This window comes from Peromyscus californicus, unplaced genomic scaffold, assembly GCF_007827085.1.
Source record: "Peromyscus californicus insignis strain IS unplaced genomic scaffold, ASM782708v3 Scaffold_11__1_contigs__length_118956290, whole genome shotgun sequence".
In the NCBI taxonomy this organism is placed as follows: Eukaryota; Metazoa; Chordata; class Mammalia; order Rodentia; family Cricetidae; genus Peromyscus; species Peromyscus californicus.
In genome coordinates, this window is record NW_026294402.1 from 22125369 (window position 1) to 22147432 (window position 22064).

Sequence of the window (22064 nt, forward strand, 5' to 3'; positions counted from 1 at the left end):
AGGCATGCAACAAATATGCATTAAGTATCTACTATATGCAAGGACTTGGGATAGGTGCTTGGACATAACTGTGCAGATCTTGCTCCTGGCCCTGAGATGCTTACTGCATGGAAATGAGAAAGCATCTATGCAAAGAGCAGATGCTATGCAGAGGCCTAAATATCCTATGAGGATGAGGGCTAAGGACTGCAGGAATGGGACTACAGATGCCTATTTTCTCTGAAATGTCTGAAGGGATCCAATTCCTTCCTCCCTCCACCTTTATTATCTCTTTCTCTTCCATAGAAGGTTCTAGTGGCCTGTTTCCATATGTCTCCACTGTGTATTTTCCCTGACAGTTGCCTTCTTCTTTGCACACAACTGTACAGCTCCAACCCTTATGCCCTGGCAGGAGCTACAAACCCCAGCCATTCTTAACCTTCAGGAACAAGGCTAGGAATGTCACATCTCTGTGCTACTATCTCCTACAGCAGCTGTACACCACATTTTATCGTCATCCTATCTCCTCTTCCTCCTCCTCCTCCTCCTTTTCCTCCTCCTCCTCCGCAAACAGTAAAGTTTCAGAGAAGAGAAACTTAGCTGCCCACATCTAGTTCTAGGTTCTGCTTGCTTTGTCTCTGTAAGTGGTTCTTCTGACTTTTGTGGACATCGGTTGCCTCTTTTATAAAATGAACAAAATTAGACAAGACTCCTTTGGAGGAGAAGATTCCATCTAGACTTGACTTTCTGTGAACTTCTAAAACCTGTCTTCTCTGCACTTAACAGAATGCATATCTTTGATCCTGGTGAAGAAAAATCTAAAGGTGAGCACCATCCCATGTAAACATGAGCACTATCCTATCTAAAGGTGAGCACTATCCCACCTTCACACACAGCTGGCCAGTGCTTGAGAGGTCTTGCTATTACTCCGAGGGACATTCGTGGGCCAGAAACATCCTCATCACTTTGAAAGGCAGTACCTTGGGACTCCTCAATCAGAATCTACACTTTAATCATATACTAGTCAGAAGATTTCCTGGGTATTTTAAGTCTGAGGAGCACTGTTTGAGATGACAAATCCCCAAGTCCCCAAGGGAGGCAGGTTTCAGTTTGACTAAGAAGGGCTTTCTTCTGTAGGGAGCAGACTGGAGATGAAATGGGAAGGTGGAAGGCCATGGGACCTCTGCCATTGGGTTGAAACAGAAGTAGGACCAGTTTGTCTCTGAGATGAAGGATGAAGAATCCATAGGAGTTTAGAAACAACAAGTGGTTGCTTCTGGGGCAGGAGGCTTCTTTTAGACTACTGCCATCCATTGCTGTGGTTGCATGTGGGGTGACAATAGACCCAGAATCGGTGCCACTGCTGATCTGAGCTGGTTCTGGGCTGGCTCAACTAAGTGTGGAGGAGATGGAAGATGGAGGCAGAGCAAACAGACAGTGTGACCAGGTCTACCCTGAATGTGTAATTCTGGGAGGTCTGTAGACTTATTCCTTGCTGGATGACACAAGGACCCTTTCTCCCCTCCTGGTCAAGGGCTTGGATTCTCAATTTAGAAGCTAATTCTAGTTCAAATTAGTCCATCTCACAGATAGAATTAGAAGCTGGGTGATGATTTGGAAAATACAATCAATTTAGTCCAATTGTTCTTGCATGTCAGCTTTGTCCAATAATGAAAAATTTGTTCCCCAGGCTCTAGTGCTGACAAGGAGCCATTATCCATGGGAATGAGCTCATCTGTCAAGGCACAGGAGCTAAATGGGTGTGGGAATGGATGCAAGCCAGAGCCAAGAGGGAAACTGAGGCAGAGAGCCTGGTGATCAGATGCTTATGGGGAAGGGGAACTTGACCCAAGCATAATATATCTCCATGAGGTCAGGCCACAACACAAGGTCTATTTCAAGACAATGTCCTGTGCATCTGTTGCATTAGATTTGATGAGGATGTGGTAACACACAGAAGCTCATTTCATGGGGTCACACTTAAGAGCAAACAATGTGATTTATGTTGAACCTCATTCATTTATCCATTTAAAAATATTCACATCAGACACTCACTGGGCATGTGCCAAACATTTTACTGGGTGAAAAAGCAAGACATAGTCTGCACTTCTGTAGAACTCTTGTGAACTTATACACCAACTGTAAAAAGAAATGATGGGGATGATAATAGTGGAGTGGTGATGATGGTGACGGTAACCATGATCGGCATTCACCCCAGAAGACAGCGCTGGCTGACAACCAATTTTAGTGTGCAGTGAAAGATCGTTCCTCCCACTGCTCATTTGGGCTATGAGCTAAGAGAGATTAAAATGCTGTTGTTGGAAGGAAACAATATGCATATTTTATGAAATACATTTCTCTGCCTGTTTAATTGTGGGATCTTCAAACGAGGCTGGGAGATTTGCTGCTTACCACTATGACAAATGGTAGTGTTTCAGCTCAGCCACTAAAGGCTCCTGACCCTGGATGTGCCCTGGCTTTCCAAGCCTGCTGGGGTTGGTGCCTACTGAAGGTCATGTTGTGGCACATAGCTTGGTAGCTTCCTTTCCTCCCTGGACCTTAGTGTACCCAATTACAAATTATCTACTTTGCCTTATTGTTCACAAATAAATAACATGAAGATCTACAAAGATATGAGCAGTGTACCAGAGAATAAGAAGAATGGGCATTAGAAAGATTTGTTGTAGCTGTTATGGCCACAACCTATAGGAAAGAACTGTTTAGAAACATCTGGAGTTAACTCATGATGAGTTTCTTGAACTTTGGTCTTCCTGCATGCTCACATGTAAGGGTACCCCCATTCTTGTACCTCAAGCCTCAGTCCAGAATGCAGACATCCCAGTCCCCCTTGCCACCCCTAGAACAGCATTTGAAGATCAAATGGTGATTTCCAGCTTAGGACTTGCTGGACCTTCCTCTATGGCACCCATGGAGCTCTGTTGTTCAAAACCAAGGTAGACATAGATGTGGACTTTGTAATCACATATGCTGAAATAATAGGCAAAAGTGATGCACTGCTTTATCAGAATGCTTGTGCCCCACAGTGGAGGCCTTGCTGTAGATATCAGTACTTTGCCCTGAGAAATCCTCGTTCAGGATTTCCACAGGCTGCCCATTTACAGAAATGACCATAACTTGATCTGAGTAACCCACTGGCCCAGAACTCATCCTGCCTTCTATGCCCTGAGAACATGTCACCAAGCCTTCTAAGCAGTCTTGATTCCATAGTTGTATCCATTTGTATCCCTTTAGTTGTAGACTCTAAGCTAGGGCTGAGGGTAAATAGAATGTAATGTAATGCCTGGTAGCAAGAGCCTAAAAAGCACTCAGCAAATGTTGATTAAATGAGAGAACAAAAAATGAAACACTGTTGAATGAGAAGGACATGCAATCCTCAAAACCAAATGGATCTAAGACATTTAGATAATATCACCTAGTTACTAGAAATGGCTACACACCATTCTCTCTCTCTCTCTCTCTATATATATATATATATATATATATATATATATATATATATATATATATATATATATATATATATATATAATATATGTGTGTGTGTCTTTCTCTCTGTCTCTCTGTCTCTCAGTCTCTGCCTCTCTCTGTCTCTGCCTCTCTCTCTCTCTCTCTCTCACTCTCACTCTCTCTCTCTCTCTCACACACACACACACACACACACACACACACACACACACACACACACACACACACACACAATTACCCTAACATCCCAACTACCCAATCAAAGCAAACATCACTAAGTAGTCATGCTGTTCTGTCCTGTTTGGCCCATGTGTGACTTCAGAACATTTCACAGCATTTCATACATTCACAACAAATTTACAGAATTGGCATGCACAGTAAAATTGATTTGTTATCCTTGATAGGTTGTTTAGCTTTATCCTGACATTCCCTGAATACTCTGTTTCTACTTACAAAAAAGAGACTATCGTTTTTCAAAGATGGACAACTACCATGTCCAGAAAAGACTTCATGTAATGTCAGCCTGGCTTCCACAATGTGATGTCCTCCTGCCAAGCACAAGTTGGGTCCCCAGAGCCTGGACTCTGCTTGAGTCGTGATGTGAGGAACATATGCTGCCTTTGAGTGGTGCTGGCCTTGGTGCTGAAACACAGATATGTATGTAAGACTGTAAAACCTACATTATTGAGGATTTAGGGTGTTTGCTTTTCTGAATGGGGGATTAGAGACCAGAAAGCTCAAAATGACCATCCATTTTCAGGAAACAGAGCTGGAGAATTAAAACTGTCAGATGTGTGCTCAAACCCAAGAGTCCTGATTAAAGCTCTCCCTAACTCTGTGAACCCTTTATCCCTCACTGGGCTGTGTGAGGACAGATCACCAGCTCCCCACAGAGATTTCAGTGTGCTTTCAGGCAGGAAGAAACCAGAGGATAAAATACAGTTTTTCCAGTGCTCAGCATGGATGCAGACCAGAGGCTTATGGGTAAATTGTCCAGACAGCCCACCAAGGACTGTAAGCTTTGGGATCTCAGTGAAGGCCTGCCTGCTACATGATTTGTTGAGAGTAGGTTCCAGAGATTTCCTGTGGCCTTGCCCCATCATGTCTCTCCGATGTCCACAGAAAAACAAACTCTGTCTCAGCATGCAATGCCCTTCTCATGAGTGTGTAAGTCCCTATTTCCTCTTCTTATTCTCTGAAAATCCTGACAGACTGGGGCTCATCTCACAAAGCCAACAAAGGAATGCTCTTCAGTGCTTTTGAGTTCCTACCACTGGTGGCTGTCGGAAAGCAGCAGGGACAAGTCCCCCACCCCTATGTGGCACAGCCTATAGCACACATACTTCAGGCCATAGGCAGTCTGTCCAAGAGGCATCTGGGTACTAATTCTTGATCACCCTCTCCCCAGCTTCTGTACCTTCTTGGTTCCAGTAAAAGCCATAAGGAGAAATCACAGCCCCAAAGAAGCTTGAGATGGAGGGAAGAGACTGCCTTCCAATGTACTGAGTTGTTTCTAAAGCCTTTCAGAACAATGATTCTTTTAAAAACTACTCCTAATCACCATTAATTCCTGGACATCTGAAATTTACTCGCATCTGTTATAAGGCATCTCTTCCTCCTTCTCCAAATCCACAAAGCTCACTATATACCAAACCTCTATATGATAACATTAAGAATTCAGACAGCTTCCCACTGTTTGCCTCTGTTCCTCTCCCATTTCTGCCTCCTGAAGCAGCCTCTTCCTCGATCTCCATCTGCCCCCAAAACCTGCCCTCTGCCTGCCTCCTCCTTTGTGCAGAGGAATTCAATGGTGGGGCACAAGAGGAAAGGCAGATGGGAACATTGAGATGTGGAAACTTCGTTCTTGAAAGAACAATTGGCCTGGAAGTAGAAACCAGGCTTTCATTTCTGTGATTCAAGCACCTAGAAAATTTCATAGCTAAAGAAGTCCTTGAAGTCAGGAAGGAAAGATAGATGATGGATGGATGAATGAGTCGATGCTGGAGCTAGAGAACCCATGAGAGATGTCTTCTTACTCCTTTCCCACATTTTCCAAGTCCCAAAACAAAGTTGTGTCAAGTTGTTTCTGCAGAAGCTCTTCCAATACCCAGATGTCTAAGATGTTTGCTCATCACCCAGCTATGGAGGAGCATTTAGGCAGGAAATTAAACAACTACATCCATCATATTTATTGAACAGCTTTTCTCTGGAAGACATCAGTGCAGGATATCAGTCATGGTCAAAGTCCAAAGAGAGACTGTCTTTCTCAATTCGTGGCTCTTCCTCTCTCTCTCTCTCTCTCTCTCTCTCTCTCTCTCTCTCTCTCTCTCTCTCTCCCTCCCTCCCTCCCTCCCTCCCTCCCTCCCTCCCTCTCTCTCTCTCTCTCTCTCTCTCTCTCTCTCTCTCTCTCTCTCTGTCTCTCTCTCTTTCTCTCTGTCTCTCTGTCTCTCTCTGTGTGTGTGTGTGTCTGTATGTATGTATGTCTCTCTGTCTGTGTCTGTCTGTCTGTCTGTCTGTCTGTCTGTGTCGCTCTTTCTCAGATTCCTTACCCACTGCTTTACAGCTTTACTAATCTTGATTGGTTCCTTTTTCCAACAGTGGTCTTGCCTTACTAGTCTCTTGGCCAGCCCCAACCACCATTCCCAGTGTTACACTCTGCAGGTCTCAGCTCAGACGTGACTTCCTTAAATAGTCCTTCCTTGTCCCAACATCTTCTCTGAACTTCGACTCTGTTATTTCCCTCCTACAGCTCATTCTCCATCCGTATGTGCTCTGACTCTTTGGCACCCAGCAGCTCTCAAACTCCTGAGGTACTCTGATGATGAAGAGCTGAGTGCTGGAGCTCAACCACCTGATTCAAAGCCAACTTTGTCACTGCTGAGCTGGTGACCTTGATTAAATTACCTAAACACTATGCTCTAGATTGCTGACCTCTACAGTGAAAATCATAATAGAGCCTTGTCATAAATGGTGCCTCATAAATAACACCTTATGTCATGAAATCAGATAATGCACAGGAAGACTTAGACTCTTGCCTGGTCCATGAAAAGGCCTTATCAATGTTAGCTGTTTGGTGGCTGTCAATCCTTGTTCTAACTCTGTGGACTGAGATATGACAGAAGCTCAATAGAAATTAGGGGAACAAATGAAAGCATGTACATCTAATAAAAAAAAAACCTCCAGGGCTGGGCTGTGGTGGTGCACACCTTTAATCCCAGAACCCAGGAGGCAGAGCCAGGCATATCTCTGTGAGTTTAAGGCCAGCCTGGTCTACAGAGAGAGATCCAGGACAGGCACCAAAACTATACAGAGAAACCCTGTCCAAAAAAAAAAAAACCAAACCTTCCAGAACCCAGGTACGTGTAGCTGGGATCAGGGGAGGGGCAGCTCATATTTGAGACTCATCAGAGGCTGTGGGAGAGCAGTAGCTCTGCCTATGTTAGAAGGAGTTCCAGGGAGACTCTGGAGGAGCAGGTAGGAAGGTTATAGGTAACCCGGGTTATTCTCACTTCCCCCAGAGCACACAGCTACGTCCTAGACTTGCCTCTGAGAGAGTCTCTCCCAAGGCACAGGGCTCTGCTCCCATCTCCCTCAGCTCCCAAATGCAAAGGGCAGTCAGTAAATTACACAAGTATTCTAAAGCTGTGCAGCTGCACCATGGCAATGAATGGAGTTCAGAGGAGGCAGGAATGGAGCACAAGAAGGGAGCTTGAGAGTCTTTGTGATCAAATGACCACTTCCAGTCTGCCTTGGAGAAATAAGGGTATCTGAGTTCCCAAATCAGGACCAAAAGCCTCTTAATAAAAGGGAAGAGTGGAAAGGTGTGCTCACCTTTCTCAGAGCCACGAACTCAACCACCTTCAAATAGCACATCCACACAATCAGTAAAGAGCCTCTGAGGACATATATCCTATGAAATTTTCTGCCAAACTTTGCAAGGGAGAAAGAGAGGGAGATGTCCAGGGCCAGCCAGAGTAGGACATACATAACCCATCCCCAGGAACCCTAAGCACCTGTCCAGAGAAAGGACTGCTTTCCTCTCTCCACTGTACTTCTGGGTGAGAATGCACCTGGTGGGCATGCACATGTTGATATGTCCCTGCCTGGGCCATGACAGGTGAGCTCATGCACTGGGGAATGAGGGACACCTCACTGGGCCTGTCCATTCTAAGGGCTGAAATTACTCCTGAAGAGCCCCAATGCAAGAGAAGGGATAGCAGGAGACTCCCTCAAAACAGAGCCTCAGCCACCAGACAGCTAAGAGGGACTAAAGAGGCAGGCAGAACAAGGGCCTTGTGTTGTGCAGTGTGCTACTTTGACGAGGCAAAGATGTGTTACATTGGTTTATGCTGCATTTGTTTAATTACACAGAGATGTGTTGCTGTTTCACCTTGCCTGCCTAAGGCACCTAATTGGTCTAATAATTAAAAGCTGAATGGCCAATAGCTATGCAGAAGAGGGATAGGTGGGCTTGAGGCCAGAGGGGATAAGTAAGAGAAGGAATCGAGGCTCAAGATAGAAGAGAACAAGGGAGAAAGAGAGGGAGATGTCCAGGGCCAGCCAGAGTAGGACATACAGAACAAAAGGAAGGGGAAAAGCCCTGAGGCAAAATATAGATAAAGAGAAACACATCAATTTAAGTTATAAGAGCTAGTGGGACAAGCATAAGACAAAGCCGAGCATTCATAAGAAATGAGAAATCCCTGTGTCTTTATTTGGGAGCTCATTGGTAACCTAAAAGAAAGCCTGCTACAGCCTGGGGCCAGGGCATAGCTCAGTTGTCTTAGTCCCTTGCATAGTTAGCTGAGAAGGAAAGAATGGCCTGAAAAGACACCACCAGTGACAGGCGTGGAGCAGAGCAAAGATTCCTATGAAAGAGAGCCAAGCAGAGAAACCACTAGGGGAACAATGAACCAACAAGACTAAACTCATTACTATTCATATGAAATTTGGGCACAGGTGATCTGGTCCCAGATTTTGGGGGGGTTTGCATTGCAGATTGATGCTTTTATGGGACCTTTCGGGGATTCAGATTATGGGAACTAGGCCAGAATCAGAGGATGGAGCGAGGCTGCTGTCCTGCTTAACTACACAATGAACAGAAGGCAGACAGGGCCCGAGCTTTGCATACTAAACATTCTGGTGATGAGCTTTGGGGACCTCTGAGAAGAGGGGCTCTTTCCTGCAGAAGACGGGGAGTAAGGAAAGATGAGCCATTCAGGGAGATCTAGGAGATGCTCCAGATGTTTGGAGCAAGGACCAAGTTGTGGGGATGCAGGAAATCCAGATGTGGAATGGAAACACTGCTGCCTTTCCACAAAGAGCACAGGAAAGTGGCAACTCTAGCTGAGACCCCTGGTGAAGGCCTGGGGGGAGCAGGAGGGTGCAGGCAGTACACACACTCACACATGCACACGAGGTAGATGAGAAACCATGTATTTGCACTCATTTTTCTGTGCTTACTTGTGTATCTGTGTGCACCACTGTGTGTGTACATAGACATATGTATCTGTGGGTCCACACCAGTGGAATACTGCCAAAATGAAGGCAAGCTGTTGTCTTTTCGCTGGGCCTTCTCATGCTAACTTTAATATCACATTATTGTTTCAAGTTGACTTTATAAATTAATACTTTAAAAAACACCATAAACAGAGCCTGAGGCTAACTTGCAAGACAGGGCTCCAGAATGGGGTTTTATTATCACTGTTATTCTCACAAGAATGGTGAGAGAAAACTTGCAACTATTTGTGTTTCATCTGGTTGAACTCCAAGCTAGAGGAGGAACCACCCCACAGAACAGCCAGAGGACATTTGTGGGCCACAGCCTTGCGGGACCAGACAAGAGCTTGACAGCTTACGGAAAGTCTGTCTTATTACTAAGGAGATGGGCTCAGAGGGTGATCTCTGGCCAGGACACTTGGCTAGTACCTTCAACCTGTTCATTACTCCACCATTGTCTGGAACTTCCTCTCCTGGGGATTGGGCGCAGTCCTGGGAGAGAGATGAGGAGGTGGGTATGACCCCCACACATGAATGGTCCTGTCTGGGGGCATGAGTTTCCCTTTTGGTAAGAACCAGTCTCCCAGGCCTTATCTGCCCTGCCACTGGGTCATTGTGAGTGGTATGGTTAACTCGGGGAGATGTAGAGGAGCAGCATAGCCTGAGCTCCCTGTCATGGAGTAAGGGGAGAAGAGTCTGGAGGAAGTCTCTCTCTAGAGACAATAATTATGATTTTCTATCATCTATGGGATGACATGGACCTCTGCATCTTGAACAACCAAAGTGGTTCTGGAGTCCCCACACCCAAGAGGAGCACCAGGCTGAGGGGATGGTGAAGACCTGTGGGCAATGATGATGGGGGGGGGGTGGGGTGGGACGAGCGTCAAAGAACACTTTGATCCAGCAATGCCTAGCTGTGGATCCTCGGGGTAAGGAGGGAGGAGACAGAGCCTGGAGAAAGCACCGATGTTAACAGGAACTGGCCTTTTGGAGTTCTCACGAGGACACAGCTGCAGGCCCTGCCTCACAGGTGTCAGAGAGGACCATCAGGAATGTACATGGATGGTGTCTTAGGCTCTGGCAAGTGGACAAAAGCTTTAGAAAACCTCCCGCTGGATGGCTGCATGGCCCCCTGTGCGAACACCCCCCCACACACACACACACACACACACACATACACACACACACACACACCACTACCTGCCTCCCAGCCCCCCAGTGCTGAGAAATTCCTGGATGGCCTGCCCACCCACCTTGGCCATGGCTTGGCTCCTCTGCACTAGGCAGTGCCTCCTGCCTCCTTGTTAGAATGTCCAGCGCATTACGTTGGGGCGGGAGAGGAGAGAGTGACACTCAACAGCTTGACTATGTCCTTAAGAAAGAAACAGTGCCCACAGGTGGGGCCGCCCCACTGGCAGGCTCCCGGGGACTCTCATCTCCAACCCACACAATCAGCCTTGTATCCACTTCGGATTGTCCGAAGCCAAGCTGGGGGCCGCACCCTCCTTCGGTCTCCAGCTCAGAGTCTTAGTCCCCGCAGAACGGTCCCCCGCGCCACCCCCCACCCCCCACCCACACCATCCCAGCCTTGAAACAATCGCCCTTTGAGAGAGTCTGCCAAGCCAGGGGCCTGAGCAGCCAGGATGGAGGGATGGGGGCGGATGGGCTGGGGGGGGGGGGGTTGCGGGCTGAGCGGCGCGCTCTCATCCTTCGAGCCAAAGCTGGGGTGCCCTGGGCCCCACCCGCAGCCGCTCCAGCACCCGAAGCCCAAGCCGCCCCAACCGGAGGGCCACTGCGGGGGAACGCGGGGAGGTGATACCAAGCTCGGGGAGGGGTCCAGCGTCGGCCCCCGCCTCAGCCCGCGAGGTTGGTACGGACCCGCTCGTGGCTCCGGGTCCCCGCCGGCAGCTCGCGCTCGCGGGGGGCGGGGCGCGTGGGGGGCGGGGGCGGGAGGCGCTGTCACAAGCCGCGGCCGCACCGCGCATCCGCCGCCGCCAGCGCCGAGGGCACCACGCGCTGGCCCGCTCTGCTGGGCTCCGGCCGCGCGCCCCCGCCACCCCGGCCCGGCCGGCCCGCGCGTCGCCTCTTGGGGCTCCTGTCGCCGCCCGGCGCCTCGGCCGCCCGCGCCCTCCCGAGCGCTCCGGGGCTCCGGCCGCCGCCTGGCTGAGCCCAGAAGCAGCCGGGCGGTGGCAGCGGGCCGGCCGGGGCTGTGGACGAGCGGGCCCGCGGCTATGAAAGTGGCCCCCCGAGGGCACGGAGCCGGAGAGAACGCCCCGAGAGAGAAGCGCGCGCCTCGCACGGCCAGCAGCCTTGGGGCGCTGGGGCCAAAGCATAGGACCTGCCACCCGCGATGGACCGCGCCGGGGACGATATGGACTCGCCGCCGCAGGTCAGTGTCCCGCGCCCCGCGCCCCTACCGCCGCGCGGTGCACAGAGCCCCTTTATGCGTCCCCATCAGTACCCACGCCATGTCCGCCCTCGTGCACGCGCCGGGTGTGTGTGTGTGTGTGTGTGTGTGTGTGTGTGTGTGTGTGTGTGTGTGTGTGTGTGTGTGTGTGTCTGTTGCACAGAATGGGGACAACGGGAAAAGAGGGGCCGGCTGCCAGGGGCCTGCACCTGAGGGGCTTAAAAAATAAAGCTAGGACTCTGCCTGCCCCGTTCCATCAGGATGAAGGCAAGAACTGAGAGTCTTCTAACAACTGATCTTTCTCTTAGCTATTCTGTCCCTTGCCACCTCAGCAGGTTGGTTCCTGGTGGCCCACAGGACTACAGGAGGATTGGGGGCCAGTTCTAGCCGCACCCTTGCTCACCAGCAGGCACCCCAACCCGCTCTCCTCTCCTGGGCATGTACAATTTAATCCTTTTGAGGGGAGTCAAGTGCCGCATCTTTTCTGTGGGTGCTGAGGCTGAGGCGCTGAGAGATGTCAAAAGTGACAGCAAATCCCTGAGTCCTTCAGTGCAGCAAAGAGGAAGGAAACAGGACCAGGTCATCACCTTCCTCTGTGCACTTTGATCAGACAAGTTCAGAAAAGGAAACTGAGATGTGAGACAAGAGAGAAAGTATTCGATCCAGCACCTCAGGAAACAGGGGGGTGCCAGCCTCCTACTGAGCAACTCAGTTCAAGACCCCACCGCCCGACACACACACACACACACACACAACACACACACACACACACAGAGAGAGAGAGAGAGAGAGAGAGAGAGAGAGAGGAGAGAGAGAGAGAGAGAGAGAGAGAAACTTGGTCTTGACCAGCTACCGCTTTCTCACCCAGCCAGATCTTGTCCTAGGTATGCGCTCACTGGATAGCTTATAGAAGCTGACGTGACCCCCCAGATTTCTACTGCACAGGACCCTCAGAAGGGCCTTTTGTTGACAGTGGCTTCTCCCATGCTTGTGGAGTACTTCTCTATGGAGACCAGTTTATCTGGAGTGCCCAGCAGGATGCTGATCTTGGGCTATCTGGCACACAGTTTCAAGCGAAAGAAGTGGATATCCATGTGCTTAGCACAGAAACAGTGGTGGGGGGTGGGGGTTTGTGGGGGTGTATGTGTAAATGACAGGCACACAGCTTCCTAAGTGACTGGTGGTGTGCTGGGTATTTAGCTGTGTAGGGCTGTTGCTCTAGGTTGTCTGTCCTTACATCTCCCTTCTTCTGTCAAGAATCACTACAGAGCCAAAGCATTTCTTTGTAGAACCTGCTCAGTTGGTGCCCACTCTTGGCCTTCCTGAACCAAACAACGAGTCCTCTCTGTGTTCATCCTTTCCCATGAAACCCTCCCAAATCCTCCCACTCTACTCAGTTCACTTCCAGGATCCCCCAAAGGTCCTGGAGTTGCATGCCATCTCCTCCCTGCCCCTTTCAACAAGAGGAAAATGCTTCCTGGGGGATGGGACCAGAAAAAGAAATGCATTTGTGCCCCACTTGGCACTGAGGCCATTGTCTTGCTGCTATTTGTATATCTGCTCCCCCAAGTGCTCAGGGATCATCCTGTGCCTGTGGGTGTGATTGGATATGTGCATGTGTTTCTGGATGACGTGCACTGAATGCTCCACCTGAAGCCTGGGCAGGTAAATCACTGGGGACTCAACTACAGAATGGGAGTCTGTAGCAGAAAAGAGCTGCCCAAAGAAAGAAGCCCATTTCTTCTGCTCTGGCTTTTCAATACACTTGGTTTTTTTCCCATAGTTTTTAGGGGAGGGGATCAAGTCTATCGTGTCTTCATGATATGGAGCCTGGAGTGATAAGATTTTGCAAGGATAAGATATGGAAAGGGACGAGCTAACCAAGAAGCCAGGCTCTGAGCCAGGGATTCTGGTGGTCCCATGTGGCTAGAAGAGAAGAATGAGGATTTCTGGGTGCTCCTCTGCCTGACAACTGTAGGAGAGGCGAGGCCTCAGCCAAAGGAGAAATCAGAGCATGAGACAGGCAGCGAGGAGGTAGAGTGAAACCTTAGGCAGGTGCAGCAGAAGTCGGAATATATGAAGCCTTCCTCTGCACATCTGCAGCATCCCAACATTGTGGGTCATCCTCTCCTGGGGAAGCCCCTCGCTGGAGCCGGTGGGCTGTCCACTGCGAAAGACTCTGATGGAGTCAGGCAGGCTCACAGCAGAGATAGGTCATGGACTCAAAAGCAAAGTGTTCCAGGACCATGAAAGAGACCCTCCTGCTGTGCCACTGCCCAGTGTTCAGGAATGATCACCTTCTGGCTTCTGCCCATCTTACCTGGTCCTGGAGTGTAGTGTGATGGGGCAGGAGGCAGAGTATGGGTAAGTCTGATACCTAGGGAAGAGGGAGAGAACCCTTCTCCGTGTAGCATCCTTATTGCCGGGGCTCCAGACAAGATCTTTGGAAATGCCCCCAAAGACCAGCAAGGAGACATGGTCATGGTCCAGAGGAGACAGGCTGCTGGATGGGCTCACCAAGGTCCTACATGTCAGTACCTCCATCCCCAGCTAAGTGGACTTGGAGGGAAAAGGAGTCCTCTGAGGCATGTTTTCCTGACAGTCTGTCAATTGGGGAATCATCATCCTTTTAGACTGTTAAGTCCAAGGGCTATGAATGTTAATTTCATTATACATTTTATGCATTCTTCTTCCCTGCCCTACTCTCCCAGTATCTGGACAGCTCTAGAATTGGAAGGCCAGTGGTCAAGCCCGGCTAATCTAGGCTGGCCCTATCCAAACCATCTATGGAGACGCCTCTCCCTATTCAGACCTTCTACAGTCAGTCTATCTCCCACCTTTAACACATGTAGCTCTCTAACCTCCGACTTTGAACTAGACCCAACTCTTCCTGGTCCAGAACCAAATTACCCAGAGCATCTCTCCACTAAAAAGCAGCAAGACTGACATTTTCATATCTAGTGATTTTTCACTGTAATCATTACATATTACCAGCAAATGGTTGTTGAAATTTTTTTTGAGATTTACAAACACTCTAAATCTATGACTATTTACCCTCCATGCTAAAAGTGACTATGGCCAGAAGTCACCCAGAATTCAGTCTACTGGCCTTGACTCTTAAGTACCTACTGTGTCCCAGGCTCTGTACCTGGTGACTAGGACATATTGCATCAAACCGTCGAAACTCTGTGTTTTCTATTTAGCTTTGGGAAGGTTGTGTGGATTGCTTGCATTTTTCCCCTGCAGCTACAGCAAATTTACTTTTCTAATGAGGTTTAGCTCCGGCCAGTATTAAAATGAGTCTGCGCTCCCTGCACACACACCAGCTGACAACAGCACAGGAGGCAGGTTCTGCGCCAAGTTCCTGGCACGGATTAAGGCTTTGCCATCACCAGTAAGCCCCAAGGTGGAGAGTCTGAGTCTGGATCAAGAGCTGGATGGGTTGGAGAACTTACCAAGCCCAAGGGGTTGGAGGTCTTCTGCTCAATGTGCAGAGCCATGGGCAAGATTTTCCTCCCTATATGTGTAAACTGTGCAGTCCAGTCGTGTGCTTATGTAAAGGAAAGTGGACAGTGATGGAGAGCAGAAAGGGCAGAGACAAAGGTCTTGGTGATCAGAAGTGTCTCAGTACCAGAGAGCAGCTCCCCATTCTCATGGGGTGGCCTGGATCCTAAGGGTGAGGCTCTGCCATCTCTATCCTGCCTGGCTTCCTTGTTTCTAGGGCAGGTGAAGGGTCTGACCACTAGGACCAGGTCTAACTCTAAGCTCAGGGTTGCTGCTAGTTACTTGACTGTGGCTCAGAGCTGGTGACAACCAGGGTTGAGTGTGGGGTGGACTGCTTCCCTTTGCACACCAAGCAGCCCATCAGCACTGCGGCCATAGTTCAGGGGCTCAAGTCCCCCACCTGTGGCCGGTGGCTGCCATCTTCAACAATACATTCAGAATGCTGCCTGCAGCCCAGAAAGCGCTAAAACAGCTGCGGTGACCATGCCTTTGCTGAGAGGCTTTGGTACAGTGTGGCCACAGGAGCCACAGTGGCTGGACTCAGATCCCGCCTCTGCCTCATCTCAGTTGGATGGCCTTGGGGTGCTGCTTACCTACGCCTCTAATTCCTCATCTCTAAGACAGGAGTAATATTGAGATGTTGAAGAGGGGGGCAGTGAGTCCTTGTAGTCCATCGCGCTAATCACTCAGAATGCACAATAGCGGGTGCTTTTTTTTTTTATTTGAAAATAGAACACAATTTGTATTCTTCATTTATTTAGCAATTCACAGAAGCACTTGCTGAGCAGCCCACTCTGTGCCAGGCTGTCTGCCATCAGCACATGGCCTTGCATGCAACACCAACCCCTCCAGAGCCTCTGTTTTCTGACCTGAGATAGAATATGGCCCTAGAGATAAAATATGACTGGGACTGCTGTTTTCCATGTCTGAAGGTGGGGAAAAATGGAAATTCTGGCTCATTGGAGTAAGACACACACACACACACACACACACACACACACACACACACACACACACACACACACAAAGCAGCATCTAGGTTCAGCCACAAGGTCAGCCACTGTGGCATCTTGCTGAGTGAGATAAAGGAATTTAAGGGGGGGCTCTTCCTGGGCCTACGCCCATTCCTGCTCTTGAGAACAGCAAAGCCAAGAGGCTGTGGCCCTGAACTCAATGGAGGGCAGAAGCCAGAGAGGCCCTGCCAAACAGGAATCAACTGTCATCTACCCAGCAGCAGAGTGAGTGAGGGAGGCATCAGAGCCCTAAGTTATTGCCCCAGCTGGGCCTGTAGCTCACTGTGTGACAGAACCTGTGAGGTACTTGTTTCCCCAATTAAAGTTTGAAGGGCATGCACCAAATAGTGCATGCCCAGTCAGCAGAAAGTCACACCACATAGGTCCTCTGCAGCCAGCACACTCTGGGACCTGGTGTCCCGGAGTGGAAATGGAAGGTGAGGGCAGCAAACAGGGAGCGTGTGAGGAACTGATGTATGGATGCCCAGGCTGCCTGGGCCACCCGGCTTCCCCAACACTGGGCTCTGTGGCCCAGGCTGCTTCCTACACTTGTAGATGACGGGACAGATGCCACAGTGGCTCCACCCTTGTCTAAGGCCACTCAAACCTACGGGTCTCCTTCCACACTGTGCTCTAACTTTCCTGACACCCTGGTGCCTGGCTTTGGTGAAACAGAGGTAGGTGAGGAGCAGGGATCCTCACTGGCTTAAGACCTGGCTTCTAACTTCTCACAGCCCAGGTCTGCGGCCTTCTGATTCTGGAGCCTCAGAGATTGACGATCATCCTCACTCGTCCCACCCCACCACCCCCCATCATCATTGCCCCAGCACCCTGTCAGAGCAAAGCTGATTCCAGGAGGTGTTGGTGCCTGGTCCCCTGGGAACACGGTGAATGTAGTCATTCATATAACATCAAGGAAGATGCTGTTCCAGAGAATCTCCGTGGCCATCCTAGTAGATAGTTGTTCTTCCCTAAGCATCCTTCACATCCTTCCTATCGGCCCCATCAGTTCTCTCTCTCCCTCCCCTCCTTTGCCTACAGACCTCACAGTAGACATGACACTGTTTTCAGAGGCTGAGGGACTGACCAGCTGGCACCCACACTGCTCAGCCACAGGCCGGGGACCCTGGTTCTGCAGCCTGCTTAGGATGATGAACAGCCTCTAGGCATGTGATTTTCTTTCTCCGTCAGAGTTTCTGAACTTAAGCTGACGTATTACTCTCCTAACTCATCACTTGTCGATATTAACTTCTTCTCCCCCTCATAAATCTCTCTCTGTGTCTCAGAGCGAGCGGCCGCTGCTCTAGCCTCCTCCCCCGCCAGGCAGCAGGCTGCCGCGTACCAATACCCATTATTCTAAGGGGTGCACCCAGAGGTGTGCCCTGAACTGATTTCTTCAAGGTGACATTCCCAAGAGACAACCAGAAAGGTACTGAGAAGCTCACTTGGGACCACATAGAACACGACACCTAACCCAGCTTCAGGGAAAGCTTGCTGGGCCTGTGGGGATATCCTTGTTGGCCAGATTAAAATGGACCATGTGTACAACAAGCTCTCTTTAATTTATTGTGCTAAGAAAAAATATGTAACATAAAACTTACCATCTTAGCTATTTTAAATTTACAGTTCAGAAGTCAAATATCGTCACTGTGTCATAGAACCAATCTCCATCTTATCGCCATCTTAAAACTCAGAACCTCTCCTTCTGTTGAGCACCACCGCCCTCGCCCTGGGCTTCCACCTTGCTCTAGGTACATCATGTGGGTAGAACTTACACTATCTGTCCTTTTGTGGCTCATTTGTTTCTCTTACAATGTCCTCAAGGTTCATCTATATGGTAGCATGTGTCAGAATGTACCCCCGTTTGTAAGGCTGAGTGATGTTCCACTGTGTGCACATGCAACACTTTATTTAAACATTCATTCAGTGGACTGGTTCTTTGCTGCCAAGCATGGAGTACAAAGTGCTGGATCAATAGCAGTTGGCCCCAACTGCCCTTCCTGATGCAGGAAGGACCCAATAGATATATTGGTACTCAGAGTGAAGTTATGTGCTGGATGTCATAGGAGTCCAAAGCGGGCAGGAGAGCCCCATTTTATCTGGTGTCTGTTTGGACCTCTGTTTGCTCCCTCCAACCATCCTGTGTTTCCTAAGCATCCTCGGTTGTTCAGTCCCCAAGATGAGTATGGCCTTCCTAGTCCTGGGAGCTGAACAGCTTAGCAAGTATTGGGACAGACAAAGGGAAGAGTCTTCCACACAGACATCCTGGTCACAGAGGGATGCCAATGTCCTGCACCAACATCACTCCTACTGTCTTCCTGGAGCCCTAAAGGTGAAATCTATCTGACGTTTTAGGAGCTTTGGCTGGACCCAGAGCCCATGAGGCCCTGGCAAGCCCTCTGGGGGTGTAGCAGGCAAATCTGCTTTAAGCATGTGCCTTTGCAGTGTTCAGCCTCCTTCCCAGAGAGGTGATCAGTGATGCATAGCCACCCTGCAGCTTGCCATGTAATATACAGCCCATGACACACATAGATAGTGTCAGCATAATCTCCACATGTGGGAATGAGATTTAAGGGACCCTCCATTCATCACACCCACACCCGCTGTGTTTGCAAGGAGTGGCACACACAAGCTGGCCGCCCCGGCTAATACACAGTTATTAGCATGCTCACCCAACCACCTTCAGCACATCACATTAACCGTTTCTTACCCTGTCCGTAGGGATAGCTGATGCCACACACCATGAACCTTAGGGACAGAGCAGGCATTCTAGGAGAGAGAGCTTAGAGTTGGGAGGGAAAAGAATGAGGTTCCCAGGAACCTACAACCTGGGTTAAAAGGACAGGAAAATTATTGTGTGCAGGAGTCCCTAGCCCTAGATCCCCATTGATGTATCTTAGGATCTTAACAGCTTTGGCCATAGGACTTACAGAAATCCATAGTCCTTCATAGTGGGCATCTTGGAAGCTAGATGGGGATGCAGGACTACACTGTGCAAGAAGAGAGCAAGGAAGAAATAGTCTTCAGCAGAGGATGGAACACAGAGCAGCCACAATGTCTGACTCTCATCTCCTCTGGCCTTTAGTCCCAAGCCTCTGCTACTCAGACTGAGAGAACAGCGCCCTCCTAAGGCTATAAGGGAGAATGCATGGAACAGGGCTTTGGCGAGTTGTTAAGGGAGCCTGCTGTGAACAGAAGCAGAGTGAAGCAGGGCCACAGTGCCAGGTTCCAGGCAACACAATCTTCCTACACGTGGGAAGCCTGCCTGCCTCTGGCCACCCCGATTTATCACGCTACTGCATGCCAGCCACCTACAGTCCCAAGAGCTGAAGTCCCTGCACTACCTAGCTCTATGGAAGGAGGCATATGCTAGAAAAACGGTCCTGCAACCAGTTAGTGCTGACCCCTGGAAATAACTGGAGTATCCCCCTTCTCAGCATCTTTTCCAGGTGGTGGGTTCCAACTGAACTTTTAAAGTTTTTATTAGCATATATTAATTTTTTATAAAAATGTGTTTCATTATGATATTTTCATGCATATGTAGAATGTTCTTTGATAATGCTGTTACCCTCATGCCCCCCCCACACACACACACTCCTGGAGTTGTTTTGAAAACAAGGTGATAGTGCTGGCTGTCACTGCTCTTCTGTTTTTCATGATCTAAGAAATGGTTGTGCTAATTGTGAACCAGATGCTCCCCACGGATTCCCCCCAGTGACCACAAATAGCCCTGTGAGGGTTACAGTTAAGGAATCTGAGCTTCAGAGATATTGGAGACGTCTCTGCATTGTGTTGGGTCCTGGGTCCCAGGTGGGAATGCACACGTTTGACTTAGAGGACGGATATCAAATCCAGCAAGTGCATGGCAGCTTACAAAGCTCACCGTTTGATGACTCTACGCGGAATACGTGGGCTTGCAGGGGGCGGTGGGTAAGGCTAAGAAGGCCCAGGGCCCAGGGGCATCTCACCTTGCCAGCACCCTTCTCTAGACACAGCACAAACATCGGTACCAAGGGAATGTGAGGCAGAGAATGGCCTGGAACAGCATCGGAGTGAGAAGGGAAGTGCTGGGAGAGCTAACTAGTGCCAACTGACCCACCCTCCCTCTAGGACACAAAGCCCTGACATAACCTGAAAGGCTCTGCATGCTCTTTCAACATACTCAAGGTTCAGATACATGGTTCCAGGGCAAGACCCACCCTGTGTTCCTTGGCCTGCTTGGTCACAGTACCCAGCTCTAGTAAGGATCCAAAAGGTATCTGTGCCAGGCTCCACCGTATATATGGGCACCCTCACCCCTGCTTCATTCAGGCAGCATAGCCATGGGCTGTCCTCTGTCCTTGGGGTCTCAGAGGGCAAAGGCAGTATCTCTCCCTGCCTCAGAGCCAGTGATTCTGGGGGCAATGCAGTGCTTCTCAGTTTAGGAACATCTTCTGCCAACTGTTGGTGCGTGGCAGCCTGGCAGAGGGAGAGATGAGGCCTCCTGGCCAGCTGCCCACGTGGCTTCTGCTGCTTCTGTTTTTGAGCAGCTGTAGCTCTACTAGTCCCTGCTGCCTGCCTGGTAGCAAAATAGGCTGAGTCCCTCCTCTGCTAAGCAGGCATCCATTGGAAGTGCTAGCCCAGTGGATATTCACTAACTAGAGACAGAGCCATCCCACAGATGTCCTGAGCAGCCCACGGGCCTCTCACGGGGCACTAAGCATTGCAGTAGCCTGGGTGGAGAGATTCTCCAAAACCAGAATGGGTAGGCACTTAAAGAGAATTTTGTTATACTGCGGAGAATCTATAGGCAAGGCAAAAACCCTCGTGTGGTCTCTTTGTGGTATTGAATAAAGTACACTGCCAGTCCTGTGCCTGTCTCCAGGGAGTAGGGCGAGGTGGGTGTGAGGAGGATATGGGAACACTTCTGTTTGGAGGGGGTCAGACTCACTAGCTCGCAGAGAGCTCATAATGCAGGAGGAAAAGTGAGCATTTGGATGTACTAGCTCCTGAAGGTTGATGATGATGCCTGGGAGAAGGCTGGTGACCCACCAGGGAAGGGGAAAAAAGAAAAGCACCTGTCTGTGCTCAACACTCACCCCCATACCCAGCACCTGCACAGGGATTAAGCAGTGGGTCCTGGATCATTGGTGATACCCAGTTGCCCCACAGTCTACCTGTGACTGAGGTCTGTTGGCTCCTGTGAGTTTTATACCTCATCACACCTTCAAACCTGTCCTATTTGGGATTTTTTTTAAGTGTAAGGTCACACCAGCTCTGGTGAGCCAGTGGCAAGAGCATCTCAGTTTCTCAGTTGCCATTCGAGCATGCAGCTTCAGCAGGGAAGAACCCTTTGCCACAGGGCTGAGAGGGACAACTTGCCACTCTCAGGAAGAAGACTATCCCAACAGGAGGCCAGCAACAGACTTTAGCCAAAAGAGATGTAGTAGAGCCACACTACCTGAGATATGCCAGAGTCAAACTACCTCAGATGTGGTAGAGTCACACTACCTGAGATGTGCCAAAGTCACACTACCTGAGATATGCCAGAGTCACACTACCTCAGATGTGGTAGAGTCACACTACCTGAGATGTGCCAGAGTCACACTACCTGAGATGTGCCAAGAGCCACACTACCTGAGATATGCTAGAACCACACTAACTGAGATGTGCCAGAGTCACACTACCTCAGATGTGCTAGAGTCACACTAACTGAGATGTGCCAGAGTCACACTACCTCAGATGTACTAGAGTCACACTACCTCAGATGTACTAGAGTCACACTACCTCAGATGTACTAGAGCCACACTACCTGAGATGTGGTAGAGCCACACTACCTGAGATGTGGTAGAGCTACACTACCTGAGATGTGGTAGAGCCACACTACCTGAGATGTGGTAGAGCTACACTACCTGAGATGTGCTAGAGTCACACTACCTGAGATGTGCCAGAGTCACACTACCTCATATGTACTAGAGTCACACTACCTCAGATGTACTAGAGTCACACTACCTGAGATGTGCCAGAGCCACACTACCTCAGATGTACTAGAGTCACACTACTTAAGATGTGCGAGGGTCACACTACCTGTTACCTGGGACAGTCAAGGAAATATAATCCCTACCCCTGTGCCTCAGCTTCTTCATCTATTAAAAAGGAGGAGGAGGAGGAGGAGGAGGAGGAGGAGGAGGAGGAGG

General features: G+C 49.6%; 1 protein-coding gene and 1 long non-coding RNA gene across 7 annotated transcripts in view; one reads left to right on the forward strand and one right to left on the reverse strand.

Moving 5' to 3' along the window:
- LOC128120917 (uncharacterized) overlaps positions 1–10507 on the reverse strand; it is a 41425-nt gene extending 30918 nt beyond the window's left edge. For all 4 annotated transcript variants that reach the window (XR_008222008.1, XR_008222006.1, XR_008222005.1 and 1 more), the window contains exon 1: positions 10218–10507. This is a non-coding gene — a long non-coding RNA (uncharacterized LOC128120917). The remainder of the gene's footprint in view (positions 1–10217) is intronic.
- A 554-nt stretch (positions 10508–11061) lies between these two features.
- Positions 11062–22064, forward strand: part of B3gat1 (beta-1,3-glucuronyltransferase 1) — a 29352-nt gene continuing 18349 nt past the window's right edge. The window contains exon 1 of one of the 3 annotated variants that reach the window (XM_052755229.1): positions 11062–11353. In XM_052755229.1, the coding sequence (XP_052611189.1) occupies positions 11196–11353 (158 nt within the window). In that variant the 5' untranslated portion in view covers positions 11062–11195. The remainder of the gene's footprint in view (positions 11354–22064) is intronic. The other 2 variants (XM_052755220.1, XM_052755248.1) reach the window with 2 other exon arrangements.